The 23,188-nt window shown below is 43.6% G+C and overlaps 1 protein-coding gene across 1 annotated transcript; it reads right to left on the bottom strand.

Moving 5' to 3' along the window:
- Positions 1-419: 419 nt before the first annotated feature.
- On the bottom strand, positions 420-23,188 carry hrob (homologous recombination factor with OB-fold). Its single transcript, XM_056288534.1, has 10 exons — positions 23,130-23,188; positions 22,884-22,934; positions 21,642-22,649; positions 20,548-20,631; positions 18,836-18,970; positions 9,516-9,624; positions 8,340-8,425; positions 8,008-8,130; positions 7,658-7,847; positions 420-754 (listed from the first exon to the last, which is right to left on the bottom strand). Exons 1-10 carry the CDS (start codon positions 23,130-23,132, stop codon positions 693-695), a joined length of 1,851 nt encoding a protein of 616 aa, XP_056144509.1. The 5' UTR covers positions 23,133-23,188; the 3' UTR covers positions 420-692.

Here is a 23,188-nt window from a genome sequence, read left to right as displayed (position 1 = left end):
ACTCTTCCCAATGCTCCTGCTCTCCCCACATAAGGCTGGGTAAATACTGCTGGCAGGGTGACAGAGGGGCTTCCAACACACACAACCATCTCCCTGCAGTCCTTCCCTTAAAAATCTCTCGACGCACTCTTAATGCATGGAAAACAAACTAGCTCAGTTTATCCACAGGACTTTTGAGGATGGGTGAGAAAACTTGGTATACAGACAAAAAAAAGGAAAGAAAAATGCAGTCTCTAAACTGCATTGTATTCTTCAAAGTCATTTCAGCAAGTGAAATATTAGATAAGTAAAGGAAAGCTTGGGGTTTGTGCCTTTCACGTTCAAAATCTCAATAAATAAAGGTCTTCACTAAATTACATACAATTAAAAAAACAAAACTGACTTTTGGAGCTGTTTATTTGAAAAGCATGTGTGGACCGACAACTGACCGAATTTCACCATGTGCAATTACTAATGATGCATAACACCCACAAACTCAGTAGAGACCATTTGCTATAATCTGACATTTTTAATCTAGCTACTGAAAACGATTTAGTCAGTGTGCAGAAGCCCTCTTAACAGTACACATTTTACAACTTAATTTGAACAAAACCTTTAGATAGAAAGAAAAGAAAAACAAATCTAATCGTGTGAAATGGACAAATTCAGAAGTCGGTGGAGGAGGTTTTAAAGAGCTGTTGGTGATGGCAAGTTCAAGTTGTGTGGCTGTATGGTTCCTCAAGCATTTCCCCCATGAGTTCATCCAGGCCATCATCTGGACAAACACACAGCAAAAGGTTAGAACAATCGCTTGACAGAGGAAAGAAAAAGAGACACATACACTATATGTATACTACATACACATAAATTATATGCAAATGTTTGGCAACCCCTGGCCAAATTGCTTGTTTTACTGAATCTCCTGGTAGAAGGAAACGGGCAATTAACACAGCCTCTGAATTTCTGCACATTTTGATATGTAATTACAAAATCAGTTGCTGAATTTCTCAAATAAAAAGTAAATGTAAAATATGTAAAAGTTTGGGCAACCTGCAGAAAATGCACATTCAAAACAGTTTCTATATCTAGCTAAGAGTCTTTCTGACACCAGGTGGAGACAACTAGTCAGTTTTACCAACACTCTGTACCTTCTGACCTCAGGATGTCCTGCTTACTCTCAACAAACATGAGCTCCTGTATGCCGCTGCCTTGGACTTCAGAATAAACATAATCACTTCTTACTAGGCAGGAAAAGTCTACAAACCATATTTAGATGCTTCCAACTTTAAATTTACACCATTAGAAAAAGATTTTAAGAACTGTCAGTTAAAGAAAGTTGTTGGATTTTGAAGGTGGAATTTTTGAATTCAATCCCTATTTATATTCACCACTCATATAGTAAAAGGGTAGGTTTAATTTTCACAATCACCCATCCTTTTCTTCATACTGGACACTCAGCTCAGTTTGCCATCTACAGTTCAATGTGATGAATAGGAGATAAATCCACAATTTGTCTTTATGCATGCTCAATACTCCAGGTAAGAAAATCACAGGAAGTTGAATCAGTTCATCTGGACACAACGTTTATTGAGAGAAATGTTTCATCACTCGCTTTTTTAAAACGCAAAGGAAAAACTTTTCCATTTTTAGCAACAGTTGTCATGTAAACGTTTCTTAAGTGACCTCTTCAGTCTAAACTGATTGCAGGCATTCCCACCCTTATAAACAATACAGTGGCATAACGACCCAGACCAATGATTGGTCCATCCATCCATTATCTGAACCGCTTATCCTACTCTCAGGGTTACAGGGATGCTGGAGCCTATCCCAGCAGTCATTGGGCGGTAGGCGGGGAGACACCCTCAGCAGGCCACCAGGCCATCACAGGGCCCACACACACACACACACACACACACATAATCATACCTAGGGACAATTTAGTATAGCCAAGTCACCTGACCTACATGTCTTTGGACTGTGGGAGAAAACCAAAGCCCCCGGAGGGAACCCACACAGACACGGGGAGAACATGCAAACTCCACACAGAGGACGACCCAGGATGACCCACCAAGGTTGAACTACCCCGGGGCTCGAACCCAGGACCTTCTTGCTGTGAGGCGACCGCACTAACCACTGCGCCGCCCCCATTGATTAGTTTCATATGCAAATATGGGTGTGACCATTAACTAGAGTTTCAATGGCCATGTGTACTATTCACCATCGAATCCCGCACCGGGCAAGAAAATAGCCGGTTACAATAATAATGATGACAATAATAATAATAATAAAGCATCTGTTTAGTTTCCCCAATGTACAAGTCACGGCAATCCTCCTGGCATTTCACAGCGTGCACTGAATGGGTTATTCGCATAATATGTTACATATCACATGACGGCAACACATTCGCCATGTTGGAGGACAATGGCTCCAGTCCATAGGATATACTGTGTTGCTCTCACTGCACTATGCTAAACGTTTTCTAAACAGCCAGAGTGGGGAGAATTTTTTTTTTTAGGTTTGATTCATACAGAATAGCTATCGTGGTTCGATATTTTACAATGGTTAATTTTTGTGCTGTTTTGGTTGTTCAACTCGAACTGACAGAGAGCGGAACAAGTCCTACTTTCACTTTCCAAAGATAATCAGCCATCAAGAAACTCAAAGGTTGTCAGAGGAAAGAAGAAGAAAATGGATATCGAGGATAAGTCGGGAAGATCTTACAGATGAGAAATTAGTATCATGCAGAGGTTAACATACCTGCTTTTACAAAAGGGAAAAAGCAGCTTGGTACTTTAGAAATTGAGGCAACAAGAAAAATTGCATCTGTTTGCATCCATGTGGAGCATGTCATTGGCCCTAGTACAGAGAAGATTTACAAATTTATAAGGAATTTTACCAGCAGACTACCTCAGTAATAAGGATAGTGCTGGTATGAGAACAGTGGATAAAATTGCCTTGGTTTCTTGTGCACTTGGTTTGGTTTCTTGTGTACTTGCATTGTGTGTGACTCAGTAGTTCCTTCAGACTGATACAACTTTCAAGTTATATATTCCCCGCGACCCTGAGAGCAGGACAAGCGGTTTGGATAATGGATGGATATTATTCATTGTATAAAACTGTTATACTTTAAGAAACAAAAGCATTTAAAAATAAAGACATTTCAATTTCATTAGACATTTGTCAATTGTGTGTCAATCATCATCAGCAGTTATAAGCTAAATCTTAAAATTACATGGTTCGAATATAATTAGTACAAGAGGGAAAGAAATTTTTGTTTTGTAAATGTGTTAATATATCGGTTTAACATATCGATAAGTGTGAGTTGTTCCATATCTCTCTCCTTGTTTTTATCCATCTAAAGCTTGCACATAATTCTTGATCGAAGCCATCGCGGAATTGCATGAGATTGGCCTAACAGCCCAAAATCCTCAAATCGAATCCGACCCTTTGCACCGTTAGGCCAGAACTTTGTAAAATGTATTTCACCAACTGTTTTTCGAAGACTATATCACAACTGTGACGTTTTATTCCCGTACGCTTCACGCTTAAAACGTGCATTTTCGCTTAAAATGTCGTTCTTGTAAACACAGATCGACAATGTCCTCTAGTAAATTGATTACGAATGGCATAATTTTTTGGACATAAGAAGAAAAAAATTAGGAAATTATTATAAAATGGGACTCCAAATATATTTGAGTGGCCAGCCACTAACTGGGCAAAGTAAAACCTAGGGAAAACAGGAGCATTCAAATAAATATCAACAAACCTTGGGACTTAGTGTCTCGGAGTCAGTGGTGATGTAGGCGTTAAAAAAAGATCAATATTCCAGCAAGACAATGGTCTGAAATATACTTCAAAATTAACTATGAAGTACTTGAAGGAGTTAAAAAATGTAAGGTTTTGACCTTCACAGTTCCCAGATTTGCAGTGCATGCAAGAATAACTAAAGAATATTTCTGAATCAAGTATTCTGCAAGAAAGAGTTGAACAAAAAATCCATAAAAAAAGGACCAGTCCAATTATTCTAATTCAGCGAGACACATTTTACTGTGGATTAATAATGTAAGGAGTGTGTTTCATCAATTTATTTTATGTCAGGTGTTTTTGATCACTAAGCTTTCAGTCCCACTTATTTTGCAAGTGCATGCAAAGGAATTTTATTATTTATATTTAATTTTATTTCTGGTGTGTCCACAGCCTTCATATTTTTACAACAACAATGGTTCTAATATTTTGGGTAACTTCACATCTATAAACCCTCTGTTAAAAATGTGAGACTGGAGAACTTGATTTTCATTGGACTATTTAGATAATTCTGCCAAAATTGGCTCTTATAATTATTGAGTAAAGGGTGTCCAAATTTTCGCACATCATATTTATCATTTGACATTTCATTTCATGTACGCCAATCATTTCCCTCAGCCCACAGCAGTGCAACACAAAGACAAAAACACATATCCAAAAACTACAAGAACACATACATGTATACTGAACAAAAATATAAACGCAACACTTTTGTTTTTGCTCCAATTTTTCATGAGCTGAAATCAAAGCTCTAAGACTTTTTCTATGTACACAAAAGGCCCATTTCTCTCAAATGTTGTTCACAAATTTGTTTAAATCTGTGTTAGTGAGCACTTCTCCTTTGCTGAGATAATCCGTCCACCTGACAGGTGTGGTATAACAAATAACAAGATGCTGATTAGACAGCATGATTATTGCACAGGTGTGCCTTAGGCTGGCCACAATAAAAGGCCACTCTAAAATGTGCAGTTTTATCTTGAAAAGAGACATTTATTAGGCACTGAACTATGGATTTCACAGATATGTGTGTGTGTGTGTGTGTGGGGGGGGGTCAGAAAACCAGTCAGTATCTGGTGTGACCACCATTTGCCTCACGCAGTGCAACACATCTCCTTCACATAGAGTTGATCAGGTTGTTGATTGTGGCCTGTTGGTCCACTCCTCTTCAATGGTTGTGTGAAGTTGCTGGATATTGGTAGGAACTGGGACACGCTGTCGTATATGCTGACCCAGAGCATCCCAAACATGCTCAACGGGTGACATGTCCGGTGAGTATGCAGGCCATGCAAGAACTGGGATGTTTTCAGCTTCCAGGAATTGTGTACAGATCCTTGCAACATGGGGCCATGCATTATCATACTGCAACATGAGGTGATGGTGGTGGACGAATGGCACAACAATGGGCCTCAGGATCTCGTCATGGTATCTCTGTGCATTCAAAATGCCATCAATAAAATGCACCTGTGTTCGCTGTCCGTAGCATATGCCTGCCCATACCATAACCCCACCGCCACCATGGGCCAATCTATTCACAACGTTGACATCAGCAAACTGCTCACCCACATGATTCCATACATGCTGTCTGCCGTCTGCCCGGTACAGAGAAAACCAGGATTCATCCATGAAGAGAACACTTCTCCAAAGTGCCAGATGTCATCGAAGGTGAGCATTTGCCCACTCAAGTCAGTTACGACGACAAACTGCAGTCAGGTCAACACCCTGGTGAGGATGACAAGCATGCAGATGAGATTCCCTGAGACAGTTTCTGCAGAAATTATTTGGTTATGCAAACCAACTGTTGCATCAGCTGTCCAGGTGGCTGGTCTCAGACGATCTTGCAGGTGAAGATGCCGGATGTGGAGGTCCTGGGCTGGCGTGGTTACATGTGGTCTGCGGTTGTGAGGCCGGTTGGATGTACTGCCAAATTCTCACAAATGACTTTGGAGACGGCTTATGGTAGAGAAATGAACGTTCAATTCATGGGCAACAGCTCTGGTGGACATTCCTGCAGTCAGCATGCCAATTGCATGCTCCCTCAAACTTGCGACATCTGTGGCATTGTGCTGTGTGATAAAACTGTATATTTTAGAGTGGCCTTTTATTGTGACCAGCCTAAGGCAAACCTGTGAAATAATCATGCTGTCTAATCAGCATCTTGATATACCACACCTGTTAGGTGGACGGATTATCTCAGCAAAGGAGAAGTGCTCACTAACACAGATTTAAACAAATTTATGAACAAAATTTGAGAGAAATAGGCCTTTTGTGTACATAGGAAAAGCCTTAGATCTGTGATTTCAACTCAGAAAAAATCGGATCAAAAACAAAAGTGGTGCGTTTATACTTTTTTCAGTGTATAGCCACCATATCCACAAAAACAAAACAAAAAACAAAAATTTACTGTCCAAGCGAACGAACGCCAGCCAGGATGACTGTCAGAACTGCCGGTCTGCATGGGCCGGCAATTAGTGTAGCCTGCCCTGCTTCCACGTCCTATTGGGCCACCCTCGGCATTTCCTCTTCGGGCACAGTTCCAAGCAGGGTCGTGGTCCTTGGGCCCACCGGACGCAGCAGACCAAGCTCCCCAAGCCGATCCAATGCCAGCTCTCCCAGCCAGACACCCTCAACACACCTCCCCGCACTCCACATGACGACACCAACGACACAGTCAATGCCAGGCGAGGCCGCCACCAGACTGCCCTCGGTGTTATCAGAACTGCTGGTCTGCATGGACTTGCAGTTAGCTTAGCTTGCCCTGCTTACACCTCCTGTCAGATCACTCTCGGAGTTTCCTCTTTGGGCACAACTCCGGGAAAAGCCGTGGTCCACAGGCCCACAGGATGCAGCAGACCAAGCTCCCCCAGCTGATCCAGCACCAGGTCTCCCAGCCATCAGACGAAGACACAAACCCAGACGCAGACATGGACAAAGAAACTGCATGGACGGCACTGGGTGAGGCCGCTGCAAAATGTGAATTCGTACCGCCATCTTCCCACACCGGAGGCAGAAACTAGTTTTTTTTTTTATTTACTATTTTTATTTTATTTAAGCTGTTAAATCCAGCAAATAAATAGAAAATGTTCATCAAAATGCACTGAAATGTCTCATTTTAATAGATAAATTTTGCTGATTTTCAACCCTTATTTCCACAGATAATTTCCACAGTGGGTCGTCCCGGGTCGTCCTGTGTGGAGTTTGCATGTTCTCCCCGTGTCTGCGTGGGTTTCCTCCAGGGGCTCTGGTTTCCTCCCACAGTCCCAAAGACATGTAGGTCAGGTGAATCAGCCATACTAAATTGTCCCTAGGTATGAATATGTGTGTGTGTGTGTGTGTGTGTGTGTGTGTGTGTGTGTGTGTGTGTGTGGGCCCTGTGATGGCCTGGCGGCCTGTCCAGGGTGTCCCCCCCACCTGCCGCCCAATGACTGCTGGAATAGGCTACAGCATCCCCGCGACCCTGACAGAAGATTTAAGCGGTTCAGATAATGGATGGATGGATGGATTTCTACGGATTAATCGTTATGCAAGAAACTCTCATGCAATGCATTTTGGTACATATAGGCCATGTAGAAAAGCTCTCTTGGCAGGAAAAAGTCAATCTGTCTGTAAAAATGAATTTCTCTAAAGGGGTTAAAGTTTTAAAAGATGGGAAAGACCACCAGCACCTACTGGATGTGCAGATTATTAGCTGCAAAATATCCCCTTAAGTTTGTAAAATGCAGATTATGTGTTAATTCTTAATTATTTTCACTGACAGATTCAGCAAAACATGCAATTTGATGTGAGGCGCCATAACTTTAGTGTGTAACTGTGTATTATGTCTAAATATCTTTCTCTCCCCCTTTCCTCTCCAATTTATTAACATCAGGAGTCCCACCTTCATCCCAGGCTGGGTCCTGTGGTGTTGTGGTCCCTTGGAAAGTTTTTCTTGTGCTGGCTCTGGGATCTGTGGAGACTTTTGAAGCTTTTCTTGCTTCCTCTTCTTCCTCATCACACACCAGCTGCATGTGAGATACAAGGGCCCCGGGGAAGCTAGGAGTCTGGGTGGGCGATGGCAACACAGGCTCCTAAAAAGAAAAGAAGAGAAAACATTTGTCTCTAGGGGGACAAATGACTGGGTGATAGAAGTTTGCCTGGAGGACAAGTAACATTTTTAGCAACAACAGAAAACACAGCTTGGATGCAATCACATTATTCACATTTCCTGCCCAGCAGTCTGTCACTCACCAGCGCCGGGGGTGAGAGTACAGCAGAGGGAGGGGCGACTCTGTCGGGAGGGTAGATTCTAATCAAGTTGTTGGGCGTGACGTTCAGGTAATGGTTACGGTGGGAAGGGGAGAATATGCTCACCTTTCCACACAACAAGCAGAACGAAGTGTGAGACAAAAGTTGGCAAAGGAGAAATAAACCCCCACTGAATAAACATTCACATTATTATTGAAAACACCGTTCGTTTTAGATCATGGTAAAGGTTGTGTTAAAACGTGAGGTATCTAAGTCCAATAAAATAATTATGTTTGTCTTGAACCTGGTAAAATCAGTTTAAAAAGAAGTCTTACTTGTTTGAGCAGCAGTACAGCCCCAGCCCTGAGCTCCCCCTGTCTGTCCTCTAGGAGGTGCCGATGCACCGTTCCCTGAATCTCCCCTTAGTCACATGCACAAAAAAGGAAAAAAGACATAAAACTAAAGGTTAGAGACACAGTCTTCTGACATCACATGACATCATACTGCTGTCTAGCTTACACCACCCCACCAGTGACAAAACACAAACCACCTGCAGCCACCTTTAACACAGTTATTACACAATCACCACTGACCCACAACTGCTTCTGGTGGAGCAGATGGCTACACATCTATGATCTACGATTACTGACTAACTAGTCCCTTGAGGTGTCAGAGAGACACTACACCCACTTGGTACTGGTGCTGACCCACAGTAATTGGACTTGTAATAAGCACTTCAGTCTGGTTTTTGAGAGCCATATCCACTCAAAGTGATCATGTATGCAGCGCACCTCATGCTGCTCGCTCGCTGGAGGCAACGTCAGCTGACACAGCTCAGATGCACTCAGGGAAGACAGCGATAGGGAGGGAAAGAGTTAGGTAGACCATGAGAATAAAAGGGTGAAGAAAGAAAGGAAGGAAAAGGAAAGAAAAATGGGCAGGACAGGAGGAGTGGCCGGCACTAGAAGGGGGACGGATGTCTGTGTTTGTGTGTGTAATCAAGCATATTCCGGTGGCTGAACTCCCATCTCCTACCATGTGGAGCTTGATCACGTGAGCTATCAGTGGGAAAATGTTCACTTTGAGGCAAAGAGAGCACACAGCTCTGTGATTTAGTCTCCCTCAGTAGGCTCCAAGCACGAAAAAATACCTCGTGAACAATGCTATATCAGAAGGAACATTCACAAAGCAAACTGAAAGGGCCTTTCCAGAAATGATGCGTGACGGGCAAGCTGTCATTGCTCTATCACGTCAGCCAATGCAGGCTGTGTTTTTGTTTATTTTACTGCATCAACTAATGGTTACACAACCACAACATATACTTTATACAAGGATGTGACAGGTTCTTCTTCAGGGAAGACACGGGGAAGGAAGTGTTACAGGTGAAGTGAATGCACTTTTCCATGATGTGGCTAAAGTGAGGAATTTGGGACTGGACCATTTGAGGAGTGCATATGTCTTCAGGGTGTGTGTGTGTGTGTGTGTGTGTGTGTGTGTGTGCTGTCAGCTACCAGTTGGGTCTTTAAACACAGCCTTGGCATCGATGTGTGTGTGGAGGATGCTCTTCAGTAAAACTGCCATGTTGGGGACCTTGTTTTTCACCAGCTGTTTCAGAGCAGCCTGGAAATACAAGAGACCATGGGAGAGAAGAGGCTAGAATGAGGCAGAAGGCAACAACTGAAAATGCAATGGACAGTACTCAGAATTTCATCAAATATTACTTGATTCTGATGTGGCTAACTGATGATTATTATTGGCCATGTAGGTTTGGACATACATTTAAAGTTATAGGCCATGTAGGTTTGGACATACATGGCAAGTTATTGGCCATGTAGGTTTGGACATACATGGAATGTGACTCTAATTTTGGGGCTCTCTCAATGTACTTAACATAGAATAACAACACTACAACACAACAATCTTCACATATATATACACAAGGCAGTGTTGTAGTACTCGAGTCCAGGACTCGGACTCGAGTCCGACTCGAGTCCTGATTTTCATGACTCGTGACTCGACTTGGACTTGAGCACTGATGACTCGGACTTGGACTCGGACTCGCGAATTTACTGCATTCGGACTCGGAAGTTGGAGACCCGGACTCTGACTTTTTAATTGATAAAGACTGTTTTTGTTAGATTTTTTTTAAATAATAGGCCCTATTAAAATATATTGATAGCTATATTAATACTGTAACATTATTCAATTTCGTGTAAGGGCAGGCACGTGTGTTCCACCTACATGCGGATTCACGTGGCGTGCATACCGTCATGTTCAGTAGCGCGAAGATGCCTGAAGAGACGCCCCGAATTGTGCTCTTTGCTTACACAGATTTTACAACAAATTCCAGCAAGCTCACTGCTAGATGTTCGATATGTAAACGAACTATTGAGGAGAAGACCGGGACAACCAAACTTCAACAGACATCTGTCAAGGATGCACCCAGAAAAGTAAGTGATATGCAGTCAGTTGATGATATGGTTGGTGATCAGTTAACGTTAGCTAGCTAGCTATCTAGCTACGGTAACAATAGCCTCTGAAGTAACTCAACCACTGGTCCAAGATGTTGGGTCAGGTCGTGTGGCGGGTATATCATGTCACTAGAACCGTTGGGTTCGGTGGTGTGGCGGTATATCATATCACTAGAACCAAGTGAGATTGTATAGGTAAGTTCAGTAACGTTACTGTTAGAATGCTAATGCAGCATTGCACAGAGAAGTCACAGTACGGTTCGCTTTCGGTACGAGCGTGCCATCCATCTCACTAATGATGAGTTGGTAAGTAACACGCAGCGTCTTTGTGTTATAGGGAGATTAAAACTGATTTTTCTTATTTATCATTTAGCTAATTACCAAGTAGCATACACTTAACAGAAAAACACACCACTCTGAACTACCGTGTTAGCATTAATCTTAACTAGCAATAACAAATCCGCACATGGCAGGTCTCCGCCATGAATATTCTCCAAGTGCGGAGAAGGAAGAAGTCTAGCCTATATGCATCCACAAATAATGTTGATAAAATGTGCACAACTTTACAATGCAAATAAAAATAATTGTAGGCTATTACTCGCTAAATGGGACTAATTGAAGAAAGCTAATGTGGATGCCGCCACTGGTTTTCTTGAGAGCTGGAGACGGTACAAGATTTGACGGATGTGGCATTTCCCCCCCCCCCCCGATGTACCGAAAACTAGCGAACCGTATCGTGATTGGTGACACCGCATAGACTACTGTAAATATGGGGATATTTTTCTTTGCATATATGCAGCATTGGGTGTGCCAAATTCTAAAAATAGACACGCGCGACGTAGCTTTTGAACAGTACTATGAACTGGCTCTGTCTTCTAACAAAATCACACCCTCCCTGACCCATACAGAATAAACATACAGACTCACGGAGGATAGAGAGTTAAAGCTCAGCTAGGTAGCATGTAACATACTTAAATCAATAATTAAATGACTGGGTTTTGCTAATTAATCCCTGTCCTGTTAGTCTCATAAATTATGTATCTTTTCTCATACTTTTCATTTATCCAGCTAGTTTACATTAGTTAATCTACTAATATGGTAATGTTAGTTATATAGATAACTAAATATGTAACTTAACTGGTTATGGTTCAAACCACTATGTGTATAATGTGTAACATTTGTATTGTTATTGCATATTGTTATAGCTATAACGTTACACATTTTTTGCTGTGAGAAAGATTACTTGAAACAGTTTGGCATCAGCAAGCTAAAGTGTGTATCCTATCTTCCCCTAGGTTCCAAGAATACCGTGCCTCCACTGCTTCAGATGTGATGCCAGCTGCTTCAGCTCAGAAGACTATCACATCACTTTTAAATGATGGACAGCAAAGGATGTACAACCTCAAACATCCACGTCAGAAGGCTATAAGTGATGCCTTTGTAAAAGATCAAATCATTAAGTGCTGCTTGCCACTCTCCATCGTTGACAATGAGGACTTCAAGCACTTGCTGCATGTCCTGGATCCTCAGTACCGGCCCATAGCAAGATCCACAATTTCCTCTGTGACCATTCCAGGAATGGTGGAAGTCAAGAAAGAACAGATAAAGAGCCAGCTGGCAGAAGCATCGAGTGTTGCTGTTACCACAGACATTTGGCGTGATCGAAATATGCGGTCATTCCTTGGAGTGACAGCACACACAGTGGCAATGGATAAAAAAAACAGGAACTCAGCCTTCAGTCATATCTTCTTTCCTGCAAAAGAGTGCATGGGAAACACTCAGGAGAGAAGATTGCAATGATGTTTGAATGCTGTGCTGAAGAATACCTGATTAAGGACAAGATCAACTTTGTCATAACTGACAATGCATCCAACATGAGAAAAGCTTTCCAGGCCAGCTTTCCCCTAGAGGATCCTTGTGATGCTGAAGCTCATGATCCCAGCTCATTTGAGGAGGATGATGAAATATGGCAAGACCTGATGCCAGAAGATCAACAGACAGTCAATGACACTTTGGCTAAGAACTGTATCATGCTTCACACATTCACTGCAGTTGGTCATAAAAGATGGTCTGAAAGACACCAGTGGGCTGTCAAGCACCATAGCAAAGCTATCCCGTGCAGCCAACCTCCTCCACAGTGGCACCTCGTTTAAAGACTGCTTTGAAGCGTGTTCTGGTGATGAAACAATTCCAACAGCGAATGCCACACGATGGAATTCCACTCTGAAGCAGGTGAAGGCTTATGTGCATTTAGACATGCAAAAGCTGCCCAGTGTGTTGGAATCAGAGGGGCACAAAAGCCTTATCTTATCCCCGCGAGAGTATGCTCAGCTTAAAGAACTGATCGAAGTTCTTGATCCGTTCTTAGAGGCAACCAACCTAACTCAGGGTGAGACTACTGTCACCGTCAGTGTGATTGTGCCCTGTGTCCTCACTCTGCGCTGTCACCTGCAGGAAATAAGAGGAAAAGCCAGATACTGTGGGCCTCTGGTGAGAGCTCTGGAGAGCTCCTTGAAAACAAGGTTTGCAGAGGTTTTCAGTGCAGTCAAGATACCAGGATGTGAGCCGGCTGAAGGAAGAGGCCCCACCAAATTTCCTTTCACCAATGCCTACTTCATAGCATCTGTGTTGGACCCAGCATTTGGCTTCCAGCGGCTAGAACATGATGTGCAGCTGGACAGTGACATCAAAGATGTGCTGAAGACTGAGATCAAAGGTGAGAAATGTTTTGATTAACGTTAGTTAAGTGATTAACTATTTGATTGTTGTGATGTTTATATCATTGAAGGTGTTACAATAAAGCACATAGACATGTCATTTGTCATGTAGGCCTAGTCAATAACATATTTGTAATGAGTCCCCCATGCCCCCCTCTCATTTCAGAGTATATAAAGGCAGAGGGTGACAAGCAAGCGGTATCAACAGCAGATGCAGCGGAAGCAACAGGACCAGGGGAAGGTGAACTTTCAGAGTCTCCTCCTGAGAAGCAGTTGAGAATGTTCTCCTACTATAGGAGGACTCCCTCCTCCACCAAGAAGAAGCCGTCTGGCCAGGCTCAGTTGACTGCATACCTCGACTTGATCGCTGAGCAGGACTCTGACTCAGTCCCGTGCCTCTGGTTTTGGCAGCAAAACAAATCCAAATTCCCTACCCTCTATCAGATTGCCACACAGGTATTCTCTATCCCTGCCTCCAGTGCGCCCATTGAAAGGGTATTTAGTCATGGAGGCATTTTGATGAGGCCTCACCGTGCAAGGTTGAGTAGTTCCATGCTGTCAGATCTTATGTTTTTGAAATGCAACGTGTATGCTTAAAACTAGTGCCACCAGCCTTTTGTTCCTAACTATTCCTGAGAGACAATGTCTTTTGACTACTTTTTATGACTGCATTGTATGCTGTGGAACTTACTTCTGTATACTGTTTCCACCATTTGCTAATGTCATGCTATTCACAGCTATCAATGTGTTTTGAAGCACATCCAATGTTCAGAATGTCAAAGAAATTCAGACTGTTCTAAAAATGTGTGTGTGCGCGCATGCATGTGTGCGAGTGTGTGGGTGTGCATTTGTTTGGCTATCGTGTCACAAAGTAAATAAACTCCCTTTGAAATGGTGACAGCTGTGTCATTTTTGTTTAATGTAGACCTTTTTTTTTTTGTATGTCAGATCTTTGACTGTGCCCAAGGGGATCACTGGAGCCATCTTGGAACTCGACTCAGACTCAACCTTGATGACTCGGACTCTGACTAGGGTAATAGGGACTCGACTCGGACTCAGGTAATGGGGACTCGACTCGGACTCGACTCGACTTTCCCTTGGTGACTCGGACTTGGACTCGGACTCGAACACTGGGGACTCGAGACTCGACTCGGACTCGAGGTTTAGTGACTCGACTACAACACTGACACAAGGATTGATGATATATACAGGCAAAATAAGAGGTGATAAAGTGCAATGGTGCAGAGAATATATGAGATGCTGAAATAGATGTTAGCAGCTTGCTTACATACATGCCTGAGGTAGATGGACATGACAGAATGTACCAATATATGTACAATATACAGTACTGTTTATACACAACACGGCTGGATTTATTGGACAATGTTAAGTCTTCATTGAAATGACAGCCCGTGGAAAAAAACTCCAGGAATCAGGAACAATTTATTGTCATATCATTCATGTACTTGCGTACATAAAAGAGGCAACATTTTGTTTCTTCCAGCCCACAGCAGTGCAACACAAAAGACAAAAAAAACAAAACCCAAAACAAAACGACACCACCAAAAACATACAAAAACAGAGAACAAAACCACAAAAAAAAAAAACAGTCAACAACACAGTCCATTCAGTAAATTCGCAACACAGTCCAAAAACTTCACTGTCCAGAGAACGAACGCCAGCCAGGACGACTGTCAGAACTGCTGGTCTGCATTGGCTAGCAGCTGGCTTAGCCTGCCCCTCTTCCGTGTCCTGTCAGACCGCCCTCGGTGTTTCCTTTTCAGGTGCAGCTTCAGGCAGTGCCATGGTCCCTCAGCCCACAGGAGGCAGCAGACCAAGCTCTCCCAGCTGATCAAATGCCAGCTCTCCCAGCCATCAAATGAAATTGACGATCACAGACATAATTCTTCACACGATGACACAAACTCAGATGCAGACACAGACATGGACAAAGACACTGCATAATCGGCACTGGGTGAGGCCACTGCAAACGCAAGCTTGCACCGCCATCCTCCCACACCGGAAGCTTAATCCCAAACTGTTTTTATATCTGGTTGTTTTGGGGTGCAGTGCTCTGTAGTGCCTACCAGAGGGGAGGAGTTGGAGCAGGCTGTGACCAGGGTGTGATGCAGTGATGTTGCCTGTTCATCTCCTGACTCTGGAGATGTGTAAGTCCTGAACGGTGGGCAGGTTGGCACCAATGATTTTCTCTTCAGACCTAACTGTCCATTGTAGTCTGTCCCTGTCCTGTTTGGTGACCAATCCAAACCAGACAGTGATGGATGTGCAGAGGACAGACTGGATTACTGCACTGTAGAACTGAATAAGCAGTTCCTGAGGCAGGTTGAATTTGAGCTGATGAAGAAAGTACATCCTCTGCTGGGCCTTTTTCATGACTGTGTCTATGTTGGATGCCCAACTTAGGTCTTGGGAGATTGTGGAACCCAGAAATCAGGAGCTTTTCACCATAGACACCGTGCTGTTGGGTATGGTGAGGGGGGGCAGTGTTGGGGGGGGGGGGCTCTTACTGAAGTCTACTGTCACCTCCACTGTTTTGAGTGTGTTCAGCTCCAGGTTGTTATGGCCGCACCAGAGGTTCAGCTGATAAACCTCCCGTCTATATGCAGACTCGTCACCATCCCGGATTAGGCCAATGATGGTTGTGTCGTCCACAAACTTCTGGAGTTTATCAGATGGGTCACCTGAGGTGCAGTCATTTGTTATTCATGAAGAACCACCACTGATGTTGATACGTAAAGACAGCAGGGAAACAACAGAATCTCCATTGAAGTGAGCGATGAGTTATCATGCTGAGGATAATAACCACATTCTCCTGACGCCCAGCTCTGACACTGTTCCACATTTTGCCAATCACTCTACTGTGGTGCCAAGGTCTGTAATTATGGCTACTAAATTAATAAATAATATACAAAAAACAGTAAATCATTTGACCGAAACAATAACGGACACATTACAGTGCTGTGTATTTTGATGGGAATTTGACTTGAATAGGTTATCACTCTCGAAGTCCTTTTGATGGAGTTTGAACAGATAACCAAACAGAAGATGTTGGAGGACAAGTAGAGTAGCTGAGATTATCCATTTAAATTGAGTATTACTTCTTGAGAGTATTGATTTAAAAAAGGAAGATTACCTTGCGAATTATTACTCAGTTGCTCTCAAACCCCAAAACACACTGCATCAGAAAGTGGTGCACCCCAAGGATCGGGTCCCCCAGCATAAACAGAGCATGCCTGGAGGATGGCACAACACAGGAGCGCTACCACATCAGGCCAGGACTCAACAGTCTACACCCATCTACAGGCCAGTGGCCACTCTTTCAAGGATGAGGATGTAACATCCTTGATAGGGAGGAATGCTGGTTTGAACGGGGAGTGACAGAGGCCATCTATGTAAAAAAAGAAAAAAAAAGGGGGAACAACCATCCCTGAACGGGGGGGGGGGGGGGGGAGTACATCTGTCGCCATTTTACAATGCTGTGATTACAACCGTGCCCAAATCCTTTGTGAATATATTGATGCATGCTTAATAATCCAGGTAAGAAAATCAAAGAAGGTTTAATCAGTTCATCTGGATACAACGTTTATTGACAGATGTTTCATCACTCATCCAAGTGACCTCTTCAGTCTAAACTGACTGCAGGTATCCCCACCCTTATAAACAACACAGTACAATACAGTTGCTTAACAACCGAAACCATCGACTAGTTTCATATGCAAATATGGGTGTGACCACTAACTAGTGTTTCAAAGGCCATGTGTGCTATTCACAGAGGATTAGAGAATGTTGCAATCACAGCATTGTAAGATGGTGACAGATGTATAATGACTGAAACCAACGACCAGTGTCATGATCGAATATGGGTGTGACCATAGAATTTCAATGGCCATGTGTACTATTCACAGAGGGTTGGGGAATAGTTGCAATCTCAGCATTGTAAGATGGTGACAGATGCCCTGGTTAAGTGTGGTTACCCTAATTGGGCATTTGTCAAAGCCAGGAAGACGCCCAAACAGTGCACCAGCCAATCGAAGGACAACAGCTGCCTAAATGTAAACCAGTGGTGATTTGGTATGTGGTGGAAGTGCCGTAACAGGGGAGACGCATATTTTCCAAACACCACATTTCAGTTGCTTTCAAACCCCAAACCACACTGCGCCAGAAGTTAGTTCACCCCAAGGATCAGGTCCCCCGGCACAAACAGAACAATATAGTGTATGCTGTTATGTGCCAGGAGGACTGCAGTGACTTGTACATTGGGGAAACTAAACAGATGCTGGCCAAGAGGATGGCACAACACAGAAGAGCTAACATGTCAGACCAGGATGCCACAGTCTACACCATCTACAGGCCAGTGGCTATTCTTTCAAGGATGAGGATGTGCACATCCTTGATAGGGAGGAACGCTGGTTTGAACGGGGAGTCAAATGCCCCTTTTCCACTACATGGTACCGGTTCAACTCGACTCGACTCTGTGTCGTTTTCCATTACTCAACAGACCACGGCATGGACTTTCAGCTCTCCATTTTTTTCAATTTCAAAATGTACTTTTAAGATAACTCTGCTTTGACTGCTTCGGTATTTAAAAATGCCGGGTGATATCCCATGCATGCATTGATGATAGGGTTGCTGAAGCGTCATGTGATGTAGGCTGAAAGGTACAGGCAACCGATTCCTGCATGCGTGACAACCCCCGGATAGGCCCCCCCTCGCGGTATTGACCGGACTTCACTTGTGGAGTTGGCGTAACCTGGGCAGCACTCAGCTGGCTAAAGCCTAACGGGACCGCGGACTGGCGGTTATAAAAATCCCACACATCCCTGGCTCGTAAGTGTCTAACAAGTGGGCAGTCCGGACTCCCAATCCAACCATCACTTGGGTGCAACCTGTGGCAGATCCCATCGTCTTAACTCTTGTGTTGCCATGGAACTAGATCCTCCCAGGCCAAGCAGTGTGGACCAGCGTTGCGACCTGATCGCCACTTTAATCAAGGCTTTAGCGAATGGCTCCAAGAGTTTTTCAAGGCACACACCTTAATCTCTTGGAATGGATCCTCGGACATGAGAGACACCAACTACGACGACGCATTGATGATGCAGTGACGCAAAATGACGCAGTGACGCATTTCTCTGACCAATCAGAGGTCTGCATTGATTTTAGTACCCGCTCCAGTTTTTTTTGAAACCTCGAAAAAGGTGGTACCAGAAAAGTGGTAACAGTTACAACAGTTACCAAACTGGCATTACCAAAATGCCGGTACTTTCCAGTAATGGAAAACAAAAAAAGGGTGAGTCGAGTCGAGTCGATACCATGTAGTGGAAAAGGGGCATTAGTTGAGTGATGAAACGCATCTGTCAATAAACGTTGGATCCAGATGAACTGATTCAACCTTCTTTGATCCTCTGTGAATAGTACACATGACCACTGTAACTCTAGTTAATGGTCAAACCCATATTTGCATATGAAACCGATCGTTGGTTTCAGTCATTATGCCACTGTATTGTTTATAAGGGTGGGGATACCTGCAGTCAGTTGAGACTGAAGAGGTCACTTAGAAGAGTGATGAAACGTTTCTCTCAATAAATGTTGTGTCCAGGTGAACTGATTCAACTTTGTTATTACCTTGCGAAGCACCATGACTACACTGTGGGAGTGCAGGAAACACAAAGGGTTCCTTTCATCCAATCCCATTTCCGCCTTCATTACTGCCCAGGGACCACCACTGAATTCCTCATCCTCAGCCTGTGAGCTAGGAACCTGAAGAGAAAACCGACAAAAACACAAACCATTGACTCACAGACACATACAACAAAGATTTACCGGCTACCTAGTAGTATCACACCCGCATACCAAAGGAGGAAATTCCATGTTAAATTTGAGAATGCATTGTTGCACTGTGCCAAGATTAAGTGAGTTAAGTGCAAATATAAACCAGAATAGTGATAATATTGACATAATATTTGTGTAGCTATTTGGGATGGAAATGATTATAATTTAATACAAACAATTGCTCCTTGAGTTTTGTATCACGTATACTAGTTCAAAGAAGGTTGGATCAGTTCATCTGGATACGTTTATTGACAGATACGTTTCATCACTCATCTAAGTGGCCATGTGTACTATTCACAGAGGATTTGGGAATGTTTGCAATCACAGCATGTATACTAGTTGTTTTTTTTTACCACCCTCACTCTTCTCTCGCAAGATAGAACTACCTGAAAATGTTAAAAAAAATTCGGTTCAAATGGGAAAAGTTAACTGATAGTCTTTATGTGGTACTGACCCAATTGTTGGGCTACACTGTTTAAAAGGGAAATCATTCCGATTTAAAACCTTATTTCCATTTTAGTTTTTATGTATCAGTTGCACCAAGGGCATTGCTATCATGTGAATAATACTTGCCTATGTTGTCTGTATCACTGCAGCCCACTATGGCAACCTGACAACCAAAAGGCTGGTAGGCTGAGATGTTTGATTTCTAATATCTGCTGTTGAGAAACTCTCATGTAATGCATACTGGTACATGTAGACAATAAAGCACAGCTTTCTTGGCAGAAGAACATTGATTTCTCGGTCAAAAGGACCTGCATCGAAGTGGCTGTAGTTTCAAAAGATAGACCACCAGCACTTACTAGATGTGCTGATTATTAACCGCTACATTTTAATTTAAAGCAAAGTGAGGCTGTTTTCATTAAGGCATATTAGTTGTATCTTTGTCAAATGGAGAATAATGAGGACTTGAGACGCAGACCCCAGTAGTAGGCCAAAGTCAATAAAGGAAACCACAGATAAGTGAGCCAGTGTTCTTAAAGTTACTCAGCTCCCCTGTTTACGGTCTGCATTTCACCTTCCAACATTGCTCTGCTTTTAGGTCGAAATAACAATGCACATAGCTATTCTGTGTCTGACCTATATCCGTCATTACACAAGCTCTGAAAAACTGCAAGTTGACAACTTAAGAATAAGCTTTAGCCTATTGAAACTGTCTTCATATGAACACTGAACATTAGTGAACCAATTTGTCAAACACAATATGAAAATTTCCTTTACTTTCATGGGGAACCAGCAACAAATATTCTCACATCAGAAAAATATTTTTTTTTTTAAAAAGTCAAAATTTTACTGAGAAACTTTGCCAGTAAATACACATGTACACAACCCTACCCACTGAGCCCTTCTGGAGCATCTGAGTCTATCAGGTGCTAGGGTAATTATATCAGAGAACTGGTTATTGCCCTATCTCATAAACAAGAGGACTGAATTAAAGACCAGCATTAAATAAAAATCAGTGTCTCATGCTATAACTTGGTAGTTTTACGGTCATCTTGTAATACCTGGTTTGGCGATCGAGCCACAGCACCATGGGCAGGAGTCTGAGGGACAGACACCACTATGTCATCAAGGCTCTGGCTATGGGCCTGCAATGGGAAGGGAGCAGAGTGAAGAGTTGTCACAGTTATTATCAAATCATATGATGCAATTGTGGTTCAAAATCAAACTATAGCTGATAAGATTTCTTTGACAGTCATTTCACTGTAGTGTGGAGAGAACAGATCATCAGATGAGCAGTATCTTTCCATTCCATTCTTTATCCAAACCGCTTATCCTGCTCTCAGGTCGCGGGGATGCTGGAGTCTATCCCAGCAGTCACTGGGCGGCAGGCGATGAGACACCCTGGACAGACCGCCAGTCCATCACAGGGCCCACACACACACACACACACACACACACACACACACACACACACACACACACACACACACACACACACACACACACACACACACACACACACACACACACACACGTAAGGGCAATTTAGTATGGCCGATTCACCTGACCTAGATGTCTTTGGACTGTGGGAGGAAACCGGAGCACCCGGACGAAACCCACGCAGACACGGGGAGATCATGCAAACTCCACACAGAGGACGACCCGGGACAACCCACCAAGGTTGGACTACCCCGGGTCTCGAACCCAGGACCTTCTTGCTGTGAGGCAACCGCGCTAACCACTGCACCACCATGCCACCAGATGAGCAGTAAAAATTATGAATATTTTTATATCATATTCAGATGAGCAGTAAAAAAATGTGAATAGTGATGGATAATGTATTTTATGCAAAATTCCATATCCAAACCTTCAACTCAAAGATTATGAAATGGATATATTAACACGACATAAACATGATAGGGCTGAGGTCCAGTTCTCATATGCAAAACTGTTTTGTTTTGTCGTAATTTCATGCAATTTACATCAACTTAATTCGCTCCTCATTTCAAATTCATTTAAGGCAAAAGGGTTCTCAGATGGATGGCCTTGGTGAAATCGTCACAATACATCTGACATCCAATTCTCTCCCAGACAATTTCAGATGCAAGGCAGAGAGGCAAGCTGAGTTCAACACCATTGTCCGGATGAAACTAACCTGCTGTGGCAGAAGTCCAGCAGGACCGGGGAAGCGGCGGGTTGTGGGCCGCTTAGAGTCAGAACGAGGTCTCTTCTTAGGAAGCTGACTGGAGGCAGACACCAGCTGGACCAGACGATTGGTGAGGATAGGTGTGTTGAGGGGACGAGGGCTAAGACCGAGAGTTGACACAGAGGAGGGCATTGGGGATATGGGCTCAAACAGGCTGCGGCCCTGGGGGGATGGTCCTGGGGTTGCCCAGGCTTGTTGTGGCTGATGGTGGGGCCCTTGTACTTGTCTAGGAACAGGACTGGAGAGGGGAGGAGGTGAAGCTAGGCCAGGGAATACAGAGAGGTTGCTGATACGGGTGAAGAGAGGAGAGCGGGCAGCTGTGGATGATAAGGGTGCAGTAGAAGAGGTCCTTAGTGGTAGATTAACACTAGACAAGCCGGATGTTGATGAAGTACTGAGCTCTCTCAAACTGGATACAATCTGGGTACCCCCTACGGTTGTAGGTTGAGGATTTCTGTTTGAAGATACAGTCCCATGTACGGTGAACTGTGGGGATGGAGCAGGGGCTTCAATAGTCTGTTGGACACAGGTTCCAAGACCCATGTGTGAGTCAATTTCATCCAGATCTGCCAAGTCAACATCCCAATCGTCGAAAAAATCCTGAATCTCACTGGCCCTCTGTGGTGCCTTTTTAGTGCAACTCTGTTGTGCCGCTAAATTGGGCTGATTATTACTTTGCTGGGGAGGATGGCGAGAGGAAGAGCTGGCAGGGAGACAGGGCAGTTGACCAGATGACAAGATCTGCCTCAAACCATGAGCAGCAGCAGTCTGCGTGTTATTCTCTGAGCCCATGCCATTACAGATAGCAGTTGATCCCTTGCTGGTTTGTTGAAAGGAGATTTTATCCTCCTCTCTGTGTGCAACTGAAGAAGCAAGCAAAGCACAGGGGGCTACAGTAGCTGTCAGATTGGCAGGTTTGGACGCTGACGGAGCAGCCCAGTCTGTCCCAAGAAGGTCCTACGGAACACACACACACACACACACACACACACACACACACACACACACACACACACACACACACACACACACACACACACACACACACACACACAACTTGATTGAGTGATTGATTGATTGATTGATTGACTTACAACAGATGGAGGATAGATATGTTGCATCGTGCTAAAACACACAGTAATAATGAGGCCGTTATTGCAAGCAGGTGTGTCGAAGACTGATGGAAATCACCTCATCATCAAAGTCCTCGCCGGTGCTGAATAACCCACTTAATTTGCAGGTCTGTAACAGACAGATTACAACTCACTGTTCTTAAGGGGTCTTAACATGAGCAGGAAAAATATTCATATTCTACAATTTGCAATAAAACGTGCTATCGACCCCGGGGTTAACCGATCACCCGACATGTAAGTAGGGTAGCTTTTCCACTGGGCAAAGAACGCTAGCTTGCGAAATTAGCTAGACTAGGTGACTTACCATTATTGCAGGTCATGAGATACGTTGAATGCAAGCCTTATCTGATCAGTTTTGACGGG

Source organism: Lampris incognitus, chromosome 10 (assembly GCF_029633865.1).
Source record: "Lampris incognitus isolate fLamInc1 chromosome 10, fLamInc1.hap2, whole genome shotgun sequence".
NCBI lineage: Eukaryota > Metazoa > Chordata > Actinopteri > Lampriformes > Lampridae > Lampris > Lampris incognitus.
The sequence above is the reverse complement of the archived record's forward strand: the minus strand, read 5'-3'. Positions and strand labels throughout refer to the sequence as shown.

Excerpts from the sequence above, each read along its gene's own strand:
- hrob (XM_056288534.1), bottom strand. Across the intron at positions 18,971-20,547 it reads TGGCTCGATCGCCAAACCAG|GTTCCTAGCTCACAGGCTGA; the intron begins GTATTACAAGAT and ends TTTTCTCTTCAG. Across the intron at positions 755-7,657 it reads GGACCCAGCCTGGGATGAAG|ATGATGGCCTGGATGAACTC; the intron begins GTGGGACTCCTG and ends GTGTTTGTCCAG.